We start from the raw sequence: 19,649 nt of genomic DNA, 5'->3' as shown, positions 1-19,649 counted from the left end.
ATTTATCATAATAAATCAACTGAGAGATTGACATTCTGTATTTATTTATTTAACAAAAAAAGTTTCGATTGGAAATTCATATGGTGGATAATATTCAGGGAGTTTTATTTTATATATTAGCAATTTTTTATAATTTTCCAGCTGAGCGTTTGTTGTTAAATAAATAAATGAAAAACAAGAAAAAGATACGTTCGTTCTATCGGCTGTACTAGAAGAGACTGAGCTTTTCTATTTATTATAATTATTTTATTTTTTATTTTTTTTTTATCTTAGTTTAATAAAACTACTTGCTTCAACTTAATAAAGAAAAAAATAAAAAATTGTTAAATAAAGAAACCAAAGAAATCAGGTCAAAGTTGTCGTTACCTTTAAAAGTTCCTGGGCATTTAAAAATTTTAATTTTTTTATTCCCATGCAACATATCGCACCTTGTGTTCGATTGACGTCAAATATAAAACTTCTTAATAAGAAAACAATGAAAAAAAAAATCATTGACATATGTGTCATTAAATGACGATTAAAAATTATCATGTAAAAAAAATTAATCATTTAAAAAAAGTTTATAAAGTTAAAAAATAATATTAATTGTTGAAAAATCAGGGTCATCGATACAACTACGTAATGATGAAATTCTTCAAGCTTTCCATCAGTTTTCTTGTCTTGAAATAAAATCAACTTTTTTATATCAACTGATTAATGAAACTTTACAATGGCAATCATTAGTCATTCATCATTCAGACACTTGAGACAAAAAAGTGCCAATAAAAAATAAAAAAAAAATTAAAATAATAAAAACTAGTGAGTTTGTAATTTTTGATAAGTAATCATGTCTATAGATAAAAATAAATTACTGATATGTATAATAAATTGATAAATATATTTAATTACAAAAAATTAAAATTAATATAGTCTTGTAAAATTATTTTTGGAGGTGTCATTAATTTTATAAAAGAAACTCATTTAAAAAAAAAAAAAACGAAATATTTAAATTTGGCATATGATAACAGCCTTGTAAAAAAAAAAAGTTTTTGTTCTACTTTTTATTTGATGTCCTCGAATATTTTTTGCTGAACAATTTACGAGTTTCGCCCACACTTTCACAGATATTTAAGTCCAATAGACGATTAAAATGTCCCCGGACTCGTATACCAATTAGACAAAGAAACCTAGTAAATGGACCATCATTATTGCAATACTCGTGGGGGTAAATTCTTTGTCGTACCACAAAATAAATAAAATAAACTGGTTTTAAAAAAAATATATATTCTTATACGTATGCTCTAATTGTAATTGTTTCCCATTTGCCACCTTGACTTCTTCCTAACCAGCAGTATTGTTCAGATACTTTCAGGTTTTTCTTTCTTTTTTTTTTTCATAATGTCAAGGATAAAATGCTTTTTAATTACCATTTTTTCATAGATTCATTATAATTGATTGTTACAAAATTTATATTTTAATAATACACTAATTAATAAATAATTTATTAATTGATTTACATAAAATTATGTTAATTTAATTCATACAATATTTTTCATTTTTATACAAAGAATAAATTAATACCCAGTTTAATTAAAACATTTATTTTTTAAATTTTTATTCAATGTCAATTTTTATTTAAAAAAAAAAAATAAAACTAGAAAAATTTAATTGACTTATGTAACCATTTAAATGACTTTTGAAATAATTTGGCTTACTAGTAATTAAATTTTAATTATATAATACATTTTTTACCAATACAGTGAGTGGCTCGACCCAGCTCGTCCTGAAATAAATATTTAAACAATTTTAAATATTAAAAAATTTATTAAAATACTAGTAATAATAATCTATTTTTTATATTTTTATTTTACTATCAAAAAAACTAAATTATATAAAATTTTTAAATATTTTGTCGATTAAAAAAAATATATATAATACAATAAATATTTTCTAAACTAACAAGTAGAAATAATCATAATAATTTTACAAAATTAAACTAAAAATTTTATCTATTTGTCAATTAAATAGTGTTTAAAGTTTTTTAATTATTTTAATGATTATAATAATTTTTTTTATCACACCAACCATGTAACCTGACAACGTTGACACTATCATTACCCCCAGTGGGATGCTCACGAATCATTGTCCTAGAAATATGATGCTTTTGATGATGATGATGATTATTATTTTTATTATTATTATTATTATCATGATGAAAATTTCCATTACATAATTTTTCATTGTTGTTACGATATCGCATTTCTCTGTGTAAGCTTGTATCTCGATCATATATTACATCTGCATTTGACAAAGTATGATGTAACCTTTGTCGTTTATTTTTGTTGACTGTTTGATGTTCACCAACAGCTCCACTATCTCCAATCACAGTGGTATCATGTCCCCGAGAGGATTGTTCATTACTCAGGCTATTTCGATGTAGTGACTTCAGGGAATCCTCATAGCTACTGGAACGCAATATCTCCATATTCATTATCCTAAGAATTTTAATAGGATAAAGAAAATAGAAAAAAAAAAAAGGAAAAAAATTTATATATACATTTAAATTTGATGGATAAAATGTTAAATTATTAAAGTTAAATACTTTGAAAAATTACTTTGTATATTTCCACGAGTAAAGGGTAAACTAAAATTAAGTAAAACCATTGGAATTTTGATGTAAAAAGCCAAATTTAAAATAAAATTAATTTATATAATATAATAATAATAATTTTGATAAGAATTATAATACGAACTTGCTGCTATCAGTACTTGAAGGACTCGATGAATGGCCACAGTGACATGGACGTGCTACTATTCCAGAATCTTGTCCACTCGAGTGAAGTGAAGCTACTGAAGACTTATGGCATCCTGCACTATTTACACTAGAAATTTGTGGTATTTTCTTGGTCATTCCACAACTACGAGATCGGCTAAAATTAATTCATATTAATAACTTTGTAGTACAAAAAAAAACAAACAAAGTTTTTATATTATTTACCATGGATTGTGTTGAACACAGCCAGGCTCATGTTCACAAATACTGAGCCTTCTTTCATCATTTGGAAATGGCTCTGGATAATAACGTAGTCCATCAACAAAAGCTGGAAATAGAGATGGTTTTCCCAGTGATGTGCTTTGCTCAGTCAATGCAAAACCAACTGGTCCACCAGCTGGAAACATCGCAGCACCTAAAGGTGGATCACGGCAGTGTCTATAACAAAAAGTAAATTAATTTTTATTTAACATTCTGTATTAAAATTTTCATAATTACAAATATTAATTTAACATAAAATGATATAAAGATACCCTTGATAACTTGAAAAACTTTTTAGTATATATATTATGTTGTAAAAGTTTTAAGAAGAATTTAAAGCATGCACTGTTTTAAAACTTTAACTAAATAGAATTATTTACTACTTTATTTATAAAAAATAATAAATAAAAAAATATTTTAAATTCTTTTATATTATGTTAAAAATATATAAACATAGTGCAACGCATGTGCATCACTCAAGAGTACATATAAAATGCAAAATTTTATTTTAAAATATCGAAGCTGTTTTATGCATGTATTCACTTGATATTATATATTTAATTTTTATTTTAAAATTTTATCTAAATAGATGAAAAATTTTTGTATCTTTTTTCAACATGCGAATCTTCATGGTTAAATTTTTATTTAAATTTTAAACTCATATATAAATTTAATTTAATTTTTTTGTTGAAGAGTAAGTTGAATAGAAAAATAGATGAAAAAATTTAGAAAAAAACACATACCTTTTGCCTCGTCGAATACAAGCAATACAAGAGGCAATAATCAATGCTCCTAAGAAAATAACACATCCAAGTAAAATCGCACCCATTTCAAGTGTGGACATTAAATAATGCTGACGTCTCATTGAATTTCCAGTGATATCAAGTAGACGATATTTTTCAAGTTCACCTTTAATTTCACTCTTTTTTTTTCTAAATACACTGTCAAGAATATTTTAACATAAATATATTTTTCAATTTACTTGGGTACACAATAAAAATTTATATACCTATTTAGATTATCCATTTCAACCATGACATTCAAGACTGGATCAACAGCGTACAGATAAACATCAGTGCTATTAAAAAATAAAATACAAATAAATATTAGCTAATTATAATTTAAAAAAAAAATTATTATTTATTAATTGGCAAACCTTGTTGTATCAATAAGATTTTTTTCAATATGTGGCTCTAATTTTCTCACCCTAACATCTAAACCCGTCACATTTTGTAATGCACTAAAAAAAATTAAAAAATCCAATTATTTTTAAATTAATTAATATACACAAAATAATATTTAAAAATTAAAATTTTATAAATAATTTTACCGTGTTATTTCTCCAATTTGATATTCAATTTCAATTGGTTTTTGACCCAATACCATTACCACTTGTTTATTATCATCAACAACATAAACCTAAAATACAAAAAAAATTTATATTTAAAAAGTTTTAGACAATAAAATTATAATTCTCAATATGTTTACACTTGAATTTAAAAAGTTTTTTAATACTTACAAAAACATTGACTATACTACTTCTTCCATTTTCCGAGCCACAAAGATCAGTTGCCTTGACATCAAAGCCAAAAACTCGTCCGGCATCCTGATAAAATGTACTCACCGATCGCACTTGACCAGTTAATGGGTCAATGGCAAAACGTAGTGCATCATCATGGCCAAGAATTTGATATCTTATTTCACCATTTATTCCCTCATCTGGATCCTCAGCCTATAAAAAATGAAACTCATTATTTTTATATGTCAATTTTATTTTTTTCTTTACTCTTACACATACTTATGATGATCATCATCATCATCATAATAATAATATTCTTTAAAAAAACTATTTAAACTTTGTTTTAAATAAAAAAAAAAAAAGTGTCTACCTCAATTTTTATAATTTCATGGCCATAATTGATGGATGTACCAATTGCTGCAAGGAGAGGTCGTCCTTTTGTCCTAAATCTTGGTGCATTATCATTTATATCCTTGACACGTATAATAATTTTTGCTTCATTAATATCTAAATCACTTATTCTATTATCTGTTATTGGATAAATAACAACAGGTATACCACGACCACTTTTTTGCCAATCAATTTTAACTTTAAATTCATAATTATTTCTATATTCTCTATCAACTTCTTTAATCAATATCAATGTACCATTATTAGAATCAATTTTAAAATAATCATTTAACTCAGTATCATTATCATTAAATATAATACTAAATTTATAATTTTGACTTTGATTATTATTATGTAACATTGAAATATTTAATTTTAATAATGTTAATGGTACTATTGAATTTTCTTCAATTTCAACTTCGTAATATTGATGTTGAAATACTGGCTTATTGTTTGAAAGTTTATCATCATAATCTAGTGGTTCATCAACATCAACAATCTCAACATAAACAAATGCTGTTGAGGTAAGACTTGGTGATCCTAAATCACGTGCAATTATTGTCAAATTATGAAAATTTTTATCTTCATAATTGAGTTTTGTAATTGTTGTTATATCACCATCTTTACTATTAATTGTAAAAAATTGTTTTTCACCAATTAAATATGATAAATCATATAAAATTAAACCATTACCATTACCAATAAAATCACTGTCATTTGCATAAACACGAGTAACAATTGTACCAATTTTTGTATTTTCATTTATTGATGCATAATATATTGGTAATTCAACATTATTATTATTAATATATTTATCATTATTATGAGTATAAATAATATCAGTATAGCCATAAAATACTGGTGGATTATCATTTGTATCCAAGACATTTATTGCAACATTTCCACTTGAACTCATACGTGGTTTACCATTGTCATATGCAATAATAATAATATTATATCTATCACATATTTCACGGTCAAGTTTTCCAGTTACAGTTATTATTCCAGTTGTTGAATCAATATCAAATATTAAATTTAATAAATCATTATTTATTGTTGAATTTATTTGATAATTTATTATTGCATTTTCATTCATATCCATATCAGTTGCTGTTATTTCACCAAGTTCATAACTTGTATAAATACCCTCGGGTATATTAAATTCATACCAAGATTTTTTAAATACTGGTGAATGATCATTAATGTCAATAATTATTATTTTTATTGTTATACTATCAGTTTGATTTGCTGAATCTTTGGCAATTATTTTAAGATTAAATTTCAAACCTGGTGGTAAGACACGTGATACAAATAATTCACCTGTTTTTTTATCAATTATAAAATGTGATTTTATATTTGTTTTTCTATCAATTGTCATTATTGTTTCATTTACAATTGCATATGTTATTTTTCCATTGTCAATTTCATCTTTGTCATTGGCCAAAAGACGTACAATCATTGTACCTATTGTTGAATTTTCAGGAACATTTAAAATTGGTGAATTATGATAGTTAAATTTATCATCATGATTTATTTCTTCTGATACTTTTATATCGTAATTTGGAGTCACAATCATTTTTGTAAATACTGGAGCATTATCATTTTCTTCTTCAATTTCAATTGTCAATTTAGCCAATGATTTTGGATTTACTAAAAATAAAGAAAGTTTATTTATAATTATTTTACAAAGAAACTTGAAAAAAAAAAAAATATGCAACACTTGTGGTTTCAAGTGAACTGCAACTGATTTCTCTAATTTTATTACTTCACTTGAACAATAACAAAAATAACAAGTAGTTATAATTAATTTAAAATTACATTCAATTAAATAAATATTTTTTTAATTTTTTCAAATAAATATATATCTATAATTTAAATTTTTACGTTCACTATTTTAAACTTTCTATAAATACTTAATGTTTTTTTTTTTTTTTATTTTTAAATAATTATTTATCCTGAAGGCCTTTAAAGTAGAAAAACAAGTTCACTTTTACATTTTTGTCACATACATGAATTACATTATATATTAAAAAAAAATATATATAAATAATAATTTGATAATTATTATTTATCTAACAGTTTAAATAAATTTAATACAAATAGTAACTTTCACTTACTGTTGTCAGTTGCAACAATTTGCAATTCATAAGTTGATTTTTCTTCTCTATCTAACAAATTATTTTCCATACCATTGAAATAAACTCTTGCTGTTTTTTGATCAATTGTAAATTGTTTATTGTCATCACCTTCAAGTATTAAACTGTAATTTCTGTTGATAGAACTGTCGATATCGTGAGTTGTTATTTTTTTATCAAGTATCACTTCTGTTCCAATTCTACTGTTTTCCTTGATTCGTCCCACGTACATTAATGAATCAAATACTGGTGGATTATCATTGACATCGTCTACCACAACAGTAACCTTTATTTAAAAAAAAAAAAAAAACAAATAAATAATTATAGAAAAACAAACAAACTAAATAATGATGATGAATTATTATCAAGACAATAAAAAAATAAATTAAAACAAAAAAAAAAAACTAAATGAAATGAAAAAAAGTAAAATTAACGAATGATATTGATCTTATAAAATAAATAATAAACTAACTTGAAAAACCCTGAGGCCCCTCGTTGTCTCGGCAATTACAGTGATGCTGTAATTTTCTCTCATTTCACGGTCAAGACCACCGACAGTATAGAGTTCACCGTCCTCAGTTATTTTTATATCAGGCACATCACGTTGATTGGCGATAAGAAAACGTATATTTTTCGTTGCGTTTGTAACATTACGTGGAAGTACTTGTCCAATAAATGCATCTTGACTATTTTCTTTTGTGTGAAATACCAATGGAGCTTTTGTTGTACCTCTAAAATTATAAAAATAACAATTTAAAAAAATTATATCTTTTTCTTTTTTTTTTTTCTTCTATGTTTATATCTAAAAAAAATTTAAAAAAAAACAATTTTATTTATAATATTTTTGTTTACTCTTTTTATCTTTTATTTTTATTATAACAATTTAATGTTAAATTTAAATTTTTATCGTAAATTTGTTCGACAGCTATTGACTATCAGAGCATGTTGAGTGTTTTAAAATTCATCTTATTATAACTGCATCTACAATAAAATTTATATAATATACTATGTACGTGCGGTTTGTAAAATTTAAAATTTCTATATCTTAATAATATCATTATTATATTTATCAGATACATTGCACGTAAATATTCTATAATCTTGATATGCTACAATGAATTCTCGAAGGAATAAAAAATTTTCTTGTTACACATTTCCCGCGGCAATGTCGATTTTTTATATATTTTTTTTTTTTTTCATTCTAACGAAATGATATTCTTGAAAAAGAGAATTTAAATACATCACATGATATTTTAACATAATTTATTTTTTATTGATCCATTTTTTAAAATTGCATGTCCCTGAGAATATTAATTTTACATTTCGTGCAGTACTGATTGTCAATTAAATTATTATTATTAATTTTTTTTTTACTTTTTCTTTTATGCTAGTCAGTGATTTTTGTAAGAATTATTTAAAAATATATATATGGAAATAATTATTGATTAACTTACTTTATAAATAAATCACGATTTTCATTTGGATTAACAACATGAATTGAGACATTTGTAACAAGCATTAAATCTCTTTCGTTCGTAACAACAGCTTCAAAATCAAATAATTTTTTAACATAATTTTCAATTTTATCAATGACTGTTATGGTGCCTGTTTGTTCTTCCACCGCAAATGGAACTGAAAATTAATTTTTCAATTTCATTTATTTATACATTGCTTGATGAGTAGTTGGGCAAATTGATTTTTTATTAATGGCAAAGTTATAATAAAGTTATTTATTTTCCATTTTTTTTTTTCATATAAATATTTAATATTTTTTTTTTATTTACCTCCTTCACGATAGCTGTGAAGTAAATCGTAGACGATATGATTTTTTTTTTTGACTGCTTCGTTGATACGAATCTGTCCAACACTTGTACCAATTGGAACATTTGCCCCAACCCAAAATTCATACGGTGAACCCACAAAGTCAGGCATTGACATTTTATCCTCTGATAGAAATAAATTATAATTTAATAAATAATTTTTATTAGACAAAAAAATTATTGGAATTTATATTAAACATTATATTTTTTCATGAAAATATATTAAGTGTATAAAGAAAAAACGAATGTTATTATTAAACATACCACCTGGAGGAAACACATCAATCGTAACAACAGCCAATGAAAATCTTCTTTCACTTGGATTAACTGGTTGATCAGTTGCATCAACAAATATTGCATGTCGTCCTTCAGTAAGCGGAGTATCAGAAACACTTATAATACCCGTACGTGAATTAACAGAAAATGGTATATTAACATAACTACTATTACCACTTGTTTTTTGTAAACCATATCTCACAACACCATTTTTACCAAGATCATTATCAACAGCATGTACTTGTCCAATAACAGTTCCAATTTTAACATGACTTTTTGTTGTAAATTCATAAATATTTGTTGGTAAAAAAATTGGATTATTATCATTAGCATCAAGTAATGTTACTTCAACTTCAACTGATGATTTACCATTAATTTTTTGTACAACACTTTTTTTTTTTTCAACAGCATAAACAAACATTTTTAAAAATGATATTTTTTCACGATCTAATACACGCTCATCTTTAACAGTTAACCAACCACTTTTTTCATCAATTAAAAAACCACCAGATGTGTCATTTAATTGATAAATAAATTCAGCATTATCACCTTGATCATTGTCTGTTGCAACAACTTGTAAAACACTAAAACCATTTGGTAAATTTTCAACAATACTTATGTTATAATTTTCAACTTCAAATACAGGTAAATTATCATTTAAATCAAGTATTTCAATTTCAACTCTTGCGTTATCATACTTTAATGGACTATCAATTTGCATTGCATGAATTTGTAAATGAAATGTATTGTTTGGAATTTTTTCATTATCAATATCAATTGGACGTTGAAGATATAAACTACCATTTTGTGAATTTATTTTAAATAATCCACGTTCATTACCAGTCATTATAGTATATTTTATCGGTGTATTTATTGATGTGTCTTGGTCTTTTGCTGATATTGGATTGTCGAAGTGTATCTCTGTATGAATCGAGCTTCTCTAAATGACAAAAAAATGAAAAAAAATTTATAATAAATTTCTTTTTTTTTCTTCCCATTAAATCGAGAACTAGATATTTTTCTTTTTTTATGTATTTCATCATTTATTCCGTTTGAATTTTTTATTCTTTTCAAGCTTTTCTTATAACAATTCCTTTCAATTTTTATTTTTTTATTTTTTTAATCTCAAGACTTTAAGATGGTAAAAAAATAAAAATATAAAACTAAAAATGATGTTAATTTAAATGATTTACATTTTCTTTATCATGTGATTTTGTTTTTCTTGGTGATTCATTTAAATTAACATCATTTTTAGTTTTATATTTTTAAAATTTTTTTTCAATTAAAATAACGAAGAATATAAAAAGAAGTTTTTTCCCAATAGTATGTTCCTTGTAAATGCTCATGACATTAATTAACATAAATATAATACAATATCAATATACATATATAATATTGATATACATTGTAGGTACTTATATCAACTTTTTTGAAAAAAGTGTCTTCGAATTTTTAGTTTTTCCAAAAAAAAATGAACATCATCATACCAAGAATTAATAATTACTCAAAAATTAATAATGTTTTTGTTTTTTGGAAAAATTGAAAAAGTTAAAAAAAAGTCGGAATAAATTTTAGGTGGAGAAAGGTCGGAGAAATTTATTTGCCATTTCTCCAACCATGGGTTATTTTCGGAAAAAAGTGAAAAAATAGCGGAGAAATATTTCCACCAAGGATGCAACTCACCGGAAAAGGATAAGTCTCGTATATTTTTGCTCTGTACGTGTCTTGAGTGAATTTTGGAGCAAGGTCATCATTGTCCATCACGTTAATAATAATTGTTGTATTTGCACTTCTAACTGGTGTACCACGATCCTGTTGGTTAAATATAATAATTAAAAAAATAAACACAATAAATTGAACGAGTTGAATTAATTCATTGACTCAAGATCTCATTTGCCACTTAATATTTTAGTAGATTAAAATTTTACGCTTGTAGAATACTCTAGTAAATATTTTAATCATAATATTTATCTTCAACTATGTTGTTTATCATTCTATAAGAAGCTATTGGCTTTTATCTAATGTTTCTTTTGTCTTTTTGATTGTTTTTTTTTTGTTTGTGTTTGTAGACACTTGAGAGTTTTAATATAAATCGATTACATCACTTTGAAATATCAACTACACACTGCTGACAATTTTTTTTTTATTGCCCTAGATAGATAAAACATATTGATATTTAAATAAAAATATAAGATTAATATCATATAGTTGTGATAAGTACATGCATGGATAACCAGCTTTAAAAAAAATCATAATTTTAAATACACAAATTGCACAGTAATTTTTATTAGAAAGTAATTATCATTGAAAATTTAATAACCTTTATTATTTATTTAAAATAAATATTTAGAAAAAAATTCAACTTACTGTTGCTGTTATAACGAGCTGATATTTTCTATCACCATTGTCATAGTCGAGTGATTTTCGAAGGATTAAAGCAGTTCGATGACCAGATTCGAGAGAAAATTTATCATCCTCATTACCTCTCACTATCGCATAATGCACATCGCTATTTGGTGTGTTTATTTTGTCACCATCAAATGCATTAATTCCACGAAATATTATTGTACCTATTGAGCAATTATTATAGTTAATATTTCAATATTTATTATCATCATGCAAATAATTATTAATCAGCAGATAATATGAAAACAATTATATCAAAATATTATCAAGATTATTTAACTCTACATAAATACAAATTATGTTTTACAATTGCGTAAATATTTGCATTTAATTGTTTATTAATAAGTATAATTTTTTTTTTTACCTGGTGGTGTCAATTCATCAACAGCCACGTTATAAGGTGCTCCAATAAATTGTGGTGTATGATCATTGACATCTTCAACGTAAACAGTCATCGACAAATGAGAAGAAATCTATATTTATAAAAATTTTGATTATTTTTTTGAACTTATTAAAATTTAAATCAAATAAATTTTCATTTCAAAAATTAAATTAAATTATTATTAGATGAAAATTCACACGCGATATCTCTATTACTCGTCACGCTCTGAAGGTGTGTATTGTTCTTTTTTTTAAAAAAATTTATTTCCATCACGTGCACAGATTTTTTTTTTTTCTTATTGTAGTTTTCATTTATATCTTTATTTTTACCATTTTTATTTTTCAATTTATACATGCTTTAACACAATTGTAACGCTTTTAAAATTTTTGCGATCACAGGGGAAAGTAAGTTAAATATTTGTTTTTTCATTTCAAGATACATTAAAAAAAGTAAAATAAATTAATATAAAAAAAAAAATAAAAAGATAAACAATTAAAATGACAAATAAAATTATTTTTTTTATTATTTTTTCAACGAAAGAATGAGTTTTCAATTTTTTTTCATCACGGTTTGTTAAATGTGTTGCAAAAAAAAAAAAAATAAAAAACTTTAAATCACTCATTTGTTAAAGTTTTATAAAACTTTTTAATATTGATAATAAAATTGTTTAAATAAATCAATATTATTATGATTGGTAAATTGTTAATTTAATGATACTAAGGTTGATGATGTTATAAAGTAATGCGTTCATTGCTCTGTCTCGTCGGGTCCATGTTTTTTTGTGTTTAGCCACCCGTAAAATAATCCTACCAATCAATTGTTTCAACTACTATTATTTTTTATCATTTTAACTACTTTTGGTAGAACCTTTAAGCTTTTTTTTCCTAGTCTTATTGATAAATCTTTTGGGTTATTGTACTTACCAGTGAATTAGCAGTGTCTGAGTAATCGCAAAGAAAACGAAACTTCAGAATGTTCCTTGAATATCCAGAATCAATTAAATTATCAAGTGATTGTGAAAGTATCACAGATATATGAGTCTCATTAACATCCTTGTAAGAAAAATATTTAGCATCTTCTTCCTGACATTAAAATATTACAATTATTATTACAAAAAAATTCGCTAAAAATATTATTTTAATAATAAAAGATTATGTGATTTTTTTTTATCAATGAACCTGGTCAATTGGAATGATTGTTAATTGAGTACGTGGATGAACTTCAAGAGACAATACTTCAGCACCAACTGCTAAATTTTCAGGTACTCTGATGAACTTTAAATATTCACCAACTGGATAAAATTGACATCCTAATAAAAAAATATCACAAATTTATAAATCAATAAAACAGAATTTTAAAATTTTTTACTTGTCAATATTTCCGGTAATATTTGACATAGAAATAGAATATATACTGACAATGATTTTTAAGAAATAATACTATCAATTGAGAATGGAATATTGAAGAAAAATAAAATCCGAAAAATCACTCTCTTTTATATTCTCTTTTCAATTTTAAATTTATTTGTCAGTGGCATTTCTATAGAAATAATTCAGATAATTTAAAATAAAATTGCATCATCAAACTTGAACTATATCAAATGAAAATTAATATTATTATTATTTTTTTTTTTTATCTTTTTATATTCAAAACTTTTTTTTTTCTTCAACTTTTCCATTTTTTTTTTTTTTGTTGCAAAACTGTATGATAAGTCAAAGTTTGTTTGTATGTTTAATATTTTTTTTTTTATTTTTAGTTGTTGACTTGTTTCGAATTACGTATTAAGAGTTTAGTTTGTGTCTTAAATTTTTTTTTTACTTTCATTGCCACGTGGTGGTGATTATAGTTTGTTCAGAGAAAGGCTCTATGCGTTTGCTGAATTTTCTGATTACTGTAATACTGTTTTCATGGTGTATTTTATTCAGAAGAGATTACCGAGTCACTCTTAACTACAGTTTATATTAATTTTGTATTATCGGAAGTCATTTATCATCAGCTTTACTGTTATTATATATTTTTTTTTTTTTTTTTGTTCTATACATGGCAACTTTAAATACCAAGTTTTAAAAAATTTTCATTTTAAAAGTATGGTAAATTTTAAATTACGGTTTTTCTTCATTTAAGTATTCATTTTTCGCGTTTCATTGAATTTTATTATTTCTTAATTATAGCTCAAAATGAAAAATATATATTCATAAATCATAAATAAATTTACTCCAAAAATAAAATTTACTTTTTAAAAATTTATATTAATTTTAAATAAATATATTATTTGATTTATAAATAATTTCACTAACCTGTTGCACAATTTATCCAAGTTAAAACAAATATCCCAGCAATAAAATATTTAAATATTTTATTTGAAAAAAAAAATTCCCCTTTTCGTCGTGTGAATTTCATATTGAAAGATCTGCATGGAAATTAATTCTGAAATTTTAAAAATTTATTTAAAAAAATATTAATCAATATTTTTGATACTTTCAAAAGACTCGTTTCTTTTATTATTATTAATTTCAATTTTAATTATTTACAATTAGCACTAAGTAAATCACAAGACTCTTTCTTTTTTTTTTTTTTTTTGTTTCTTTTAAAAAAAAAATAAATATATATTCACGAAACACTTTCAACTTGCCACAAATGATATAAAAAAATATAAAAACTTTCGTCCAGTTTCGCGTTTCACGAGTGACTGAATAGTGCTAGTTAATGTGATCCTGCTTGTATATAAACTTCACCAATGGTCAATTCGTTCCTTCCAATGACTCTCCATATCTCGTATGAAGTACACCTTTACTTTTTTTTTTTTTGTGTTCGATTAATTCCTCACTGAACGGAATAATTGCATGCATAAAAAATATATAAAATTGACAAAACTATATTTCAAATAATATTTTACAATCTCACATATAGTATTTATAAATTAAATATTATTATTTGTCGTACAATTTAATGTAACAGTTACAAATATTTGTAATATTTCCGGAACTCATCCTTTCGCCTTTCAAAAATATACATTGCAATAAATATATTTATTTCATATTTATTTCAATAGATCAGACTTTGTAATAAATTATTAAATATGACATTTTATTACATCAATATCCAATTATCAATTTCATTATGATGACAAAAAAAAAAAAAAAGTTCAACCTGATTGTTTGTTGAGAACAAACATTTTATACATCAAACTTGTTTTTAGTTTTTTTATATTCAAGATATTATCTCAATTTTTTTTTTCCTTTTTCTACTCTCTTTACCTACTTTAATATATTATTTATATGTATGTGGATATACTGGAATTAATACTAGGCGTTATACTCAATTGAATTCGTTGAATTATATTTGAAAGTTATTCGTCAGAGAAAACAAGTGTGGAGCACAAGGTGGAGTATATTTCATAAAAAAAAAAAAAATAGTAATCCTTTATTTTTTTTTGTGTAATTTATTTAAATTTAAATCTCGGTAGATTTTTTTTTTTTTTACTCCTTTTTTTATAATTATATTTGAGTGGATGATTAATTCATTTTACTACTGAGTTATTACTTCAAAACTCATTTCATCATTATTATTTTTTTTTATTTGATTAAATGGTTTAGTAAATTGGAAAATAATTTATATTTTCGCGTGTTTCATCCTTTTAAAGTTTAAATAAATTAAATATAATATACATTTAATAATAAAATATATTAATTAATATTTACAAAGAAAATTATTACGTAATTAATACGATAAACTATTATCACTTTAATTTACTTGTTAATAAATATTTTTGCTAATGTCCATAGTCTCGTGAAAGTTATACATCTGAACCAATTGCCAACCATAAAAAAATTCAAATAAATAATAAATAATATTTCCTGGTTCACAGTCTCCCGATGGGAAAATCAATTGATAAAAATTTCAATGAAATTTTAATTTGAAATAAATATTATTTTTAATTTACAAAAAAAATAATAATTCATTGTCTATTATCTATTTGAATATTAATATTTCATTTATCTAGTTTGAATGAGATTTATCATATTTATTTTGTGAGAATATTTAAATAAAAAAAGAAAAATAAAATAAAGTTGAAAAGAAAATTATTCAAACAATGCCAGGATGAATAAATCAAAGCATATTGAAAATGTTTGTGAAAATATTTAAAGTTTATAATAATATTAATATGTGTATACACGGATAAACAGGATACTATATGCAAAAAGTAGTTAAGTTTAAAATTGTTTGTACAACACTTGATCACTACTTGTCGAGGACACCGTTATACAGAGTCAAGCAACAGCAGTTAACAAGATAATAGATAAACTATTTTTTCAATAAACAATCACTGATAAAACAAGCTAAAAAAAAAAAAAAAATATTGAGCTTTCATCTGAGTAAATAAAATAAAGAATAAAAATAGTTTTTTATTTTTTTTTTTTCAAATGTCTCTTTCAACGTAAGATCGATTGAAAAGTCTTCAAAAGTTGCTTTCTCGTCAGAGTGAATAGAAAATTAAATTCAGTTTTGATAGAAACACCTTAGGAATAACAAAATATCTGTAGAAAAAATAAAATATCAAGTGTGATTTTTTACTGAAAATTTTAAATCAAATAGTTTATATTTTATATATATAGATGGCAATTTAAGCTGGGATAAAAACACTCAAGATTTCTTGATGTTGGTGTATGGACAAATTGAGATTTTGAGAAGAGCAAGGTGATGACCCTGACCGTCATCTTTTTAATCCTGCTCTTATTTTCAACAAGGCATTGATTTTTTTTTTTTTTTTTTATGTATTTTGTTTTTCTTTTTTCAAACATCTTTATTTTGGCTTTTGTAGTGCATCCAATGTTTTCAATATCTTTTCAACTGATTCTTTTTTTTTTATCCCTTTGGTTTGATAAATTTTTTTTAGTATGACATTCGAATTGAAATAAAATAAATAAATAAAAAATATATCATAAAAGAAATCAAAAAATATTTTTCTTTTATTTTTTTTTTTTACACATTTTCCTTGTTATAAATATTTTTCATCATTTTCTTTTTTTTATTACAGTAATTAATATTTTTTATTTTTATTATTTTTAAGAGTATATTTATTTTTGATTTTTTTTTTTTTTTAAATTCATTATTTAACAATGGATAAAGTAATTTGATGAATTTCATAGAAATAAAATTAATTTGTCATTTCTCTGTGAATTTCTATTGAAAATAAAAAATGTAAATTAATTTTTTTTAATGATATTATAATTATTAATCTGATATAAAGTTTATTGAGATGTTTAATTTAGTTTATTCGCATAATGATAACAAAAAGTTATGGTGAAAAGAAAACAAATAATTAACTATTGTTCTTCACGTCAGTTTGATTGTTCTTTGGCTAATACTTTGAAATAATATAGTCAAAAAGAAAAGGAAGAAGATAAAGATGTAGTTTATGTGCCTTCGACGACTCGGAAAATCTCAATTAGAATTAAGTGGGTGAGGATCTATAATTGCGACATGAAGTTTTGATGAAAAAATATCAGAGTAGAAAATAGTTGTTGACCTATTTATGAAATGAAACGATGCGTAAGTTGTATTTTATATAATTTTATTTGTTTTCATACTGTCTAAAATTACTTTTTCTTCCTTTCTGTAATTATAATTTTTTTTCACATTGATGGATTTGTAAACTGATATTCAGGCACTAATATGAGATTGAATTATTATCTCTTTCTTTCTCATAATTGTCACATCCTCATATTTATTTATTCAAATCTTTTGATAGATAAATATATTTTCTATGCGATTAATAGAACGCAACTTTATTATTTTGTTTATCCCGTGGTCAGTTGTTAAGTATATATCTCCTTTCTATACAATTTCCTCGACTCTAATAATAATTGAATATAAATTTTGCAGGTGTTATAAAGAGATATTACTGTAAAAATTTTAAGTTTTTTATTTAAATATTGTCTTGTTAAAATTAAAATTATATTGTCACAGAAAATATGAAATATAGTCTATTTCGAAATATTATTATTTCAAACTCGAAAATTATATAGTTATTACGTCAATTACAAAGAAGAAAAAATTATTTTTAAATCATTTCAAGAGTGAAAGTAATTTTTGTAAATTTAATTGTCATATTGTAGACTGGGTTTTTAATTTTTTGTATTTTATTTATCTTTATTTCAATATTAAATTTAAAACTTTTTAATTAAATACATTTTGTACATAATATACATGTGTATAAAGAAAAAGAAAAAGTTTTTTTGTACGAAAACTAAATTTTCCTGACCTCGACCTTGAATGCAGATTGCGAATCTCTGGCTATCGTAAATGTCCTCGAAATTTTCGTTCAGTCGATGCAATATATACTGCACCCACACATTTATTATTCGACATTCAATCCAAAAAGTGTGGGATAATTCCAGTACTCACGTGCCACACTGATAAACCAAACGAAAAAAAAAAATAAATAAAAAAAGTAATAAAATCCAGGGATCAATGGATTCACACACAAATATTTATTCATTTCTTTCATTTCATATTCTCTATTTTAGTTATACATGGATAAAAAAAAAAATCAAAATTATATGCTTTTGAAAAACTTGAGTAAACTAAGATGTGCAAGTGAACACGAACTTACTACGTGATAAAGCATAAAAAAGCGCATGTAAGTTTTTTCATAAATTATTATTTTTCATTAAAAAATAAAAAAAATAAAAATTCATCGTTAATATAACATTTAAATCCGTACCTAGAATATTCTAAAAAAAAAAAAATTCAAGTATAAAATTTTTTTTAAGCAAGTGTTTTTAACAAGTGTTAAAATTCCTTTTTTTTTTTATAACAAAAAATAATTTTTAAATGTGACAAAATAAATAAAAAAAAAAAAAGTTTATAAACAAAACTTACTGCAATTTATACGTAGTATTTATATTTTTTTTTTATTTATTATAAATATTTATGGATAATTTAAATTTGATCATTTTTGTTGTCATAATTTTTGTAAAATAAAATATCATCCAGCTGCACTTTTTAGTATATAAAAAACACACAAAATTTTCACTTTAAAAATAATAAAATATACAAGTACATAGATTATTACACACTCGTTTATATTGTACACGGGTTGAACGCACTCTGTGATTTTTCTTGTTTTATTATTCACCTGGTAAACTCAACTGCCGAGCATGCACTGAGCTAACCGCACGAGCCAACAATATTGACAACAATAACAACATCAACAACAATAAAAATAAATGAAAAAATAATACTTGTTTGTAAGAAAGATGTATGTACTTTCTCTCTTTACCTTTACTTGATTACTTCGTGTTTGCTTTTACAAATGCTCCATCGCTTGATGTTCTCACTTCTTCTAATACTTTTTAATCATCACTGTATATGATTATTGCTCATCAAGCGAAGTTCCTTTCTACTCATATGATCTCTTCTTTAGCATGTGTTTATCCACTCAAATCTAATTATTGATAATAATTAGTTTTGAAAAGAAAATAAAAAATGATTTATAAAAATATGAAAACAATATAGAGAATTATTTTTATGAACTTGATTTATAAATGGGTTAATTTTAAATCGTTGGATTATTAAAATTTTTATCATATAAATTATCTTGTTTATTTATATATATTTTTTGAGAATTTGCGTGATATCATTAATAAAAAAAAAAACAAGGTCGAAGAAAGTTCACATAAACTTGGAGCTTCAAAATATATTA

The 19,649-nt window shown here is 23.7% G+C and overlaps 1 protein-coding gene across 5 annotated transcripts; it reads right to left on the bottom strand.

The window, feature by feature from the left end:
* Positions 1–1,567: 1,567 nt before the first annotated feature.
* LOC122848793 (cadherin-89D) lies at positions 1,568–18,869 on the bottom strand. Of its 5 annotated transcripts, none has more exons than XR_006373485.1 (23): positions 14,473–14,617; positions 14,239–14,368; positions 13,120–13,250; positions 12,865–13,023; positions 11,924–12,032; positions 11,521–11,723; positions 10,837–10,965; positions 9,142–10,093; positions 8,842–9,003; positions 8,512–8,689; positions 7,530–7,788; positions 7,040–7,343; positions 4,903–6,572; positions 4,533–4,745; positions 4,344–4,432; positions 4,170–4,253; positions 4,023–4,091; positions 3,757–3,954; positions 2,978–3,190; positions 2,733–2,909; positions 2,209–2,474; positions 2,065–2,126; positions 1,568–1,762 (listed from the first exon to the last, which is right to left on the bottom strand). XR_006373485.1 is itself a non-coding variant. In XM_044147110.1 (23 exons), the coding sequence occupies exons 3-23, from the start codon at positions 14,339–14,341 to the stop codon at positions 1,728–1,730; spliced, it is 5,847 nt and encodes a 1,948-aa protein (XP_044003045.1). In that variant the 5' UTR covers positions 14,342–14,368; positions 18,207–18,357; positions 18,827–18,869; the 3' UTR covers positions 1,568–1,727. The 5 variants fall into 5 exon arrangements, 4 of the variants coding, with proteins under 4 accessions (XP_044003045.1, XP_044003044.1, XP_044003046.1 ...); XM_044147110.1 differs by lacking the exon at positions 14,473–14,617 and adding exons at positions 18,207–18,357; positions 18,827–18,869 and having other exon boundaries at positions 2,065–2,474; XM_044147109.1 differs by having other exon boundaries at positions 2,065–2,474.
* Between the last annotated feature and the right edge of the window lie 780 nt (positions 18,870–19,649).

This window comes from Aphidius gifuensis, linkage group LG2 (genome assembly GCF_014905175.1).
Source record: "Aphidius gifuensis isolate YNYX2018 linkage group LG2, ASM1490517v1, whole genome shotgun sequence".
Lineage (NCBI taxonomy): Eukaryota > Metazoa > Arthropoda > Insecta > Hymenoptera > Braconidae > Aphidius > Aphidius gifuensis.
This window is presented reverse-complemented; position numbering and strand designations above follow the sequence as displayed.

Excerpts from the sequence above, each read along its gene's own strand:
- LOC122848793 (XM_044147110.1), bottom strand. The coding sequence starts at position 14,341 with ATGAAATTCACACGACGAAAAGGGGAATTTTTTTTTTCAAATAAAATA. Across the intron at positions 6,573-7,039 it reads AATTGTTGCAACTGACAACA|TAAATCCAAAATCATTGGCT; the intron begins GTAAGTGAAAGT and ends CTTTATTTTTAG. Across the intron at positions 4,433-4,532 it reads GTAGTATAGTCAATGTTTTT|GTTTATGTTGTTGATGATAA; the intron begins GTAAGTATTAAA and ends TTTGTATTTTAG.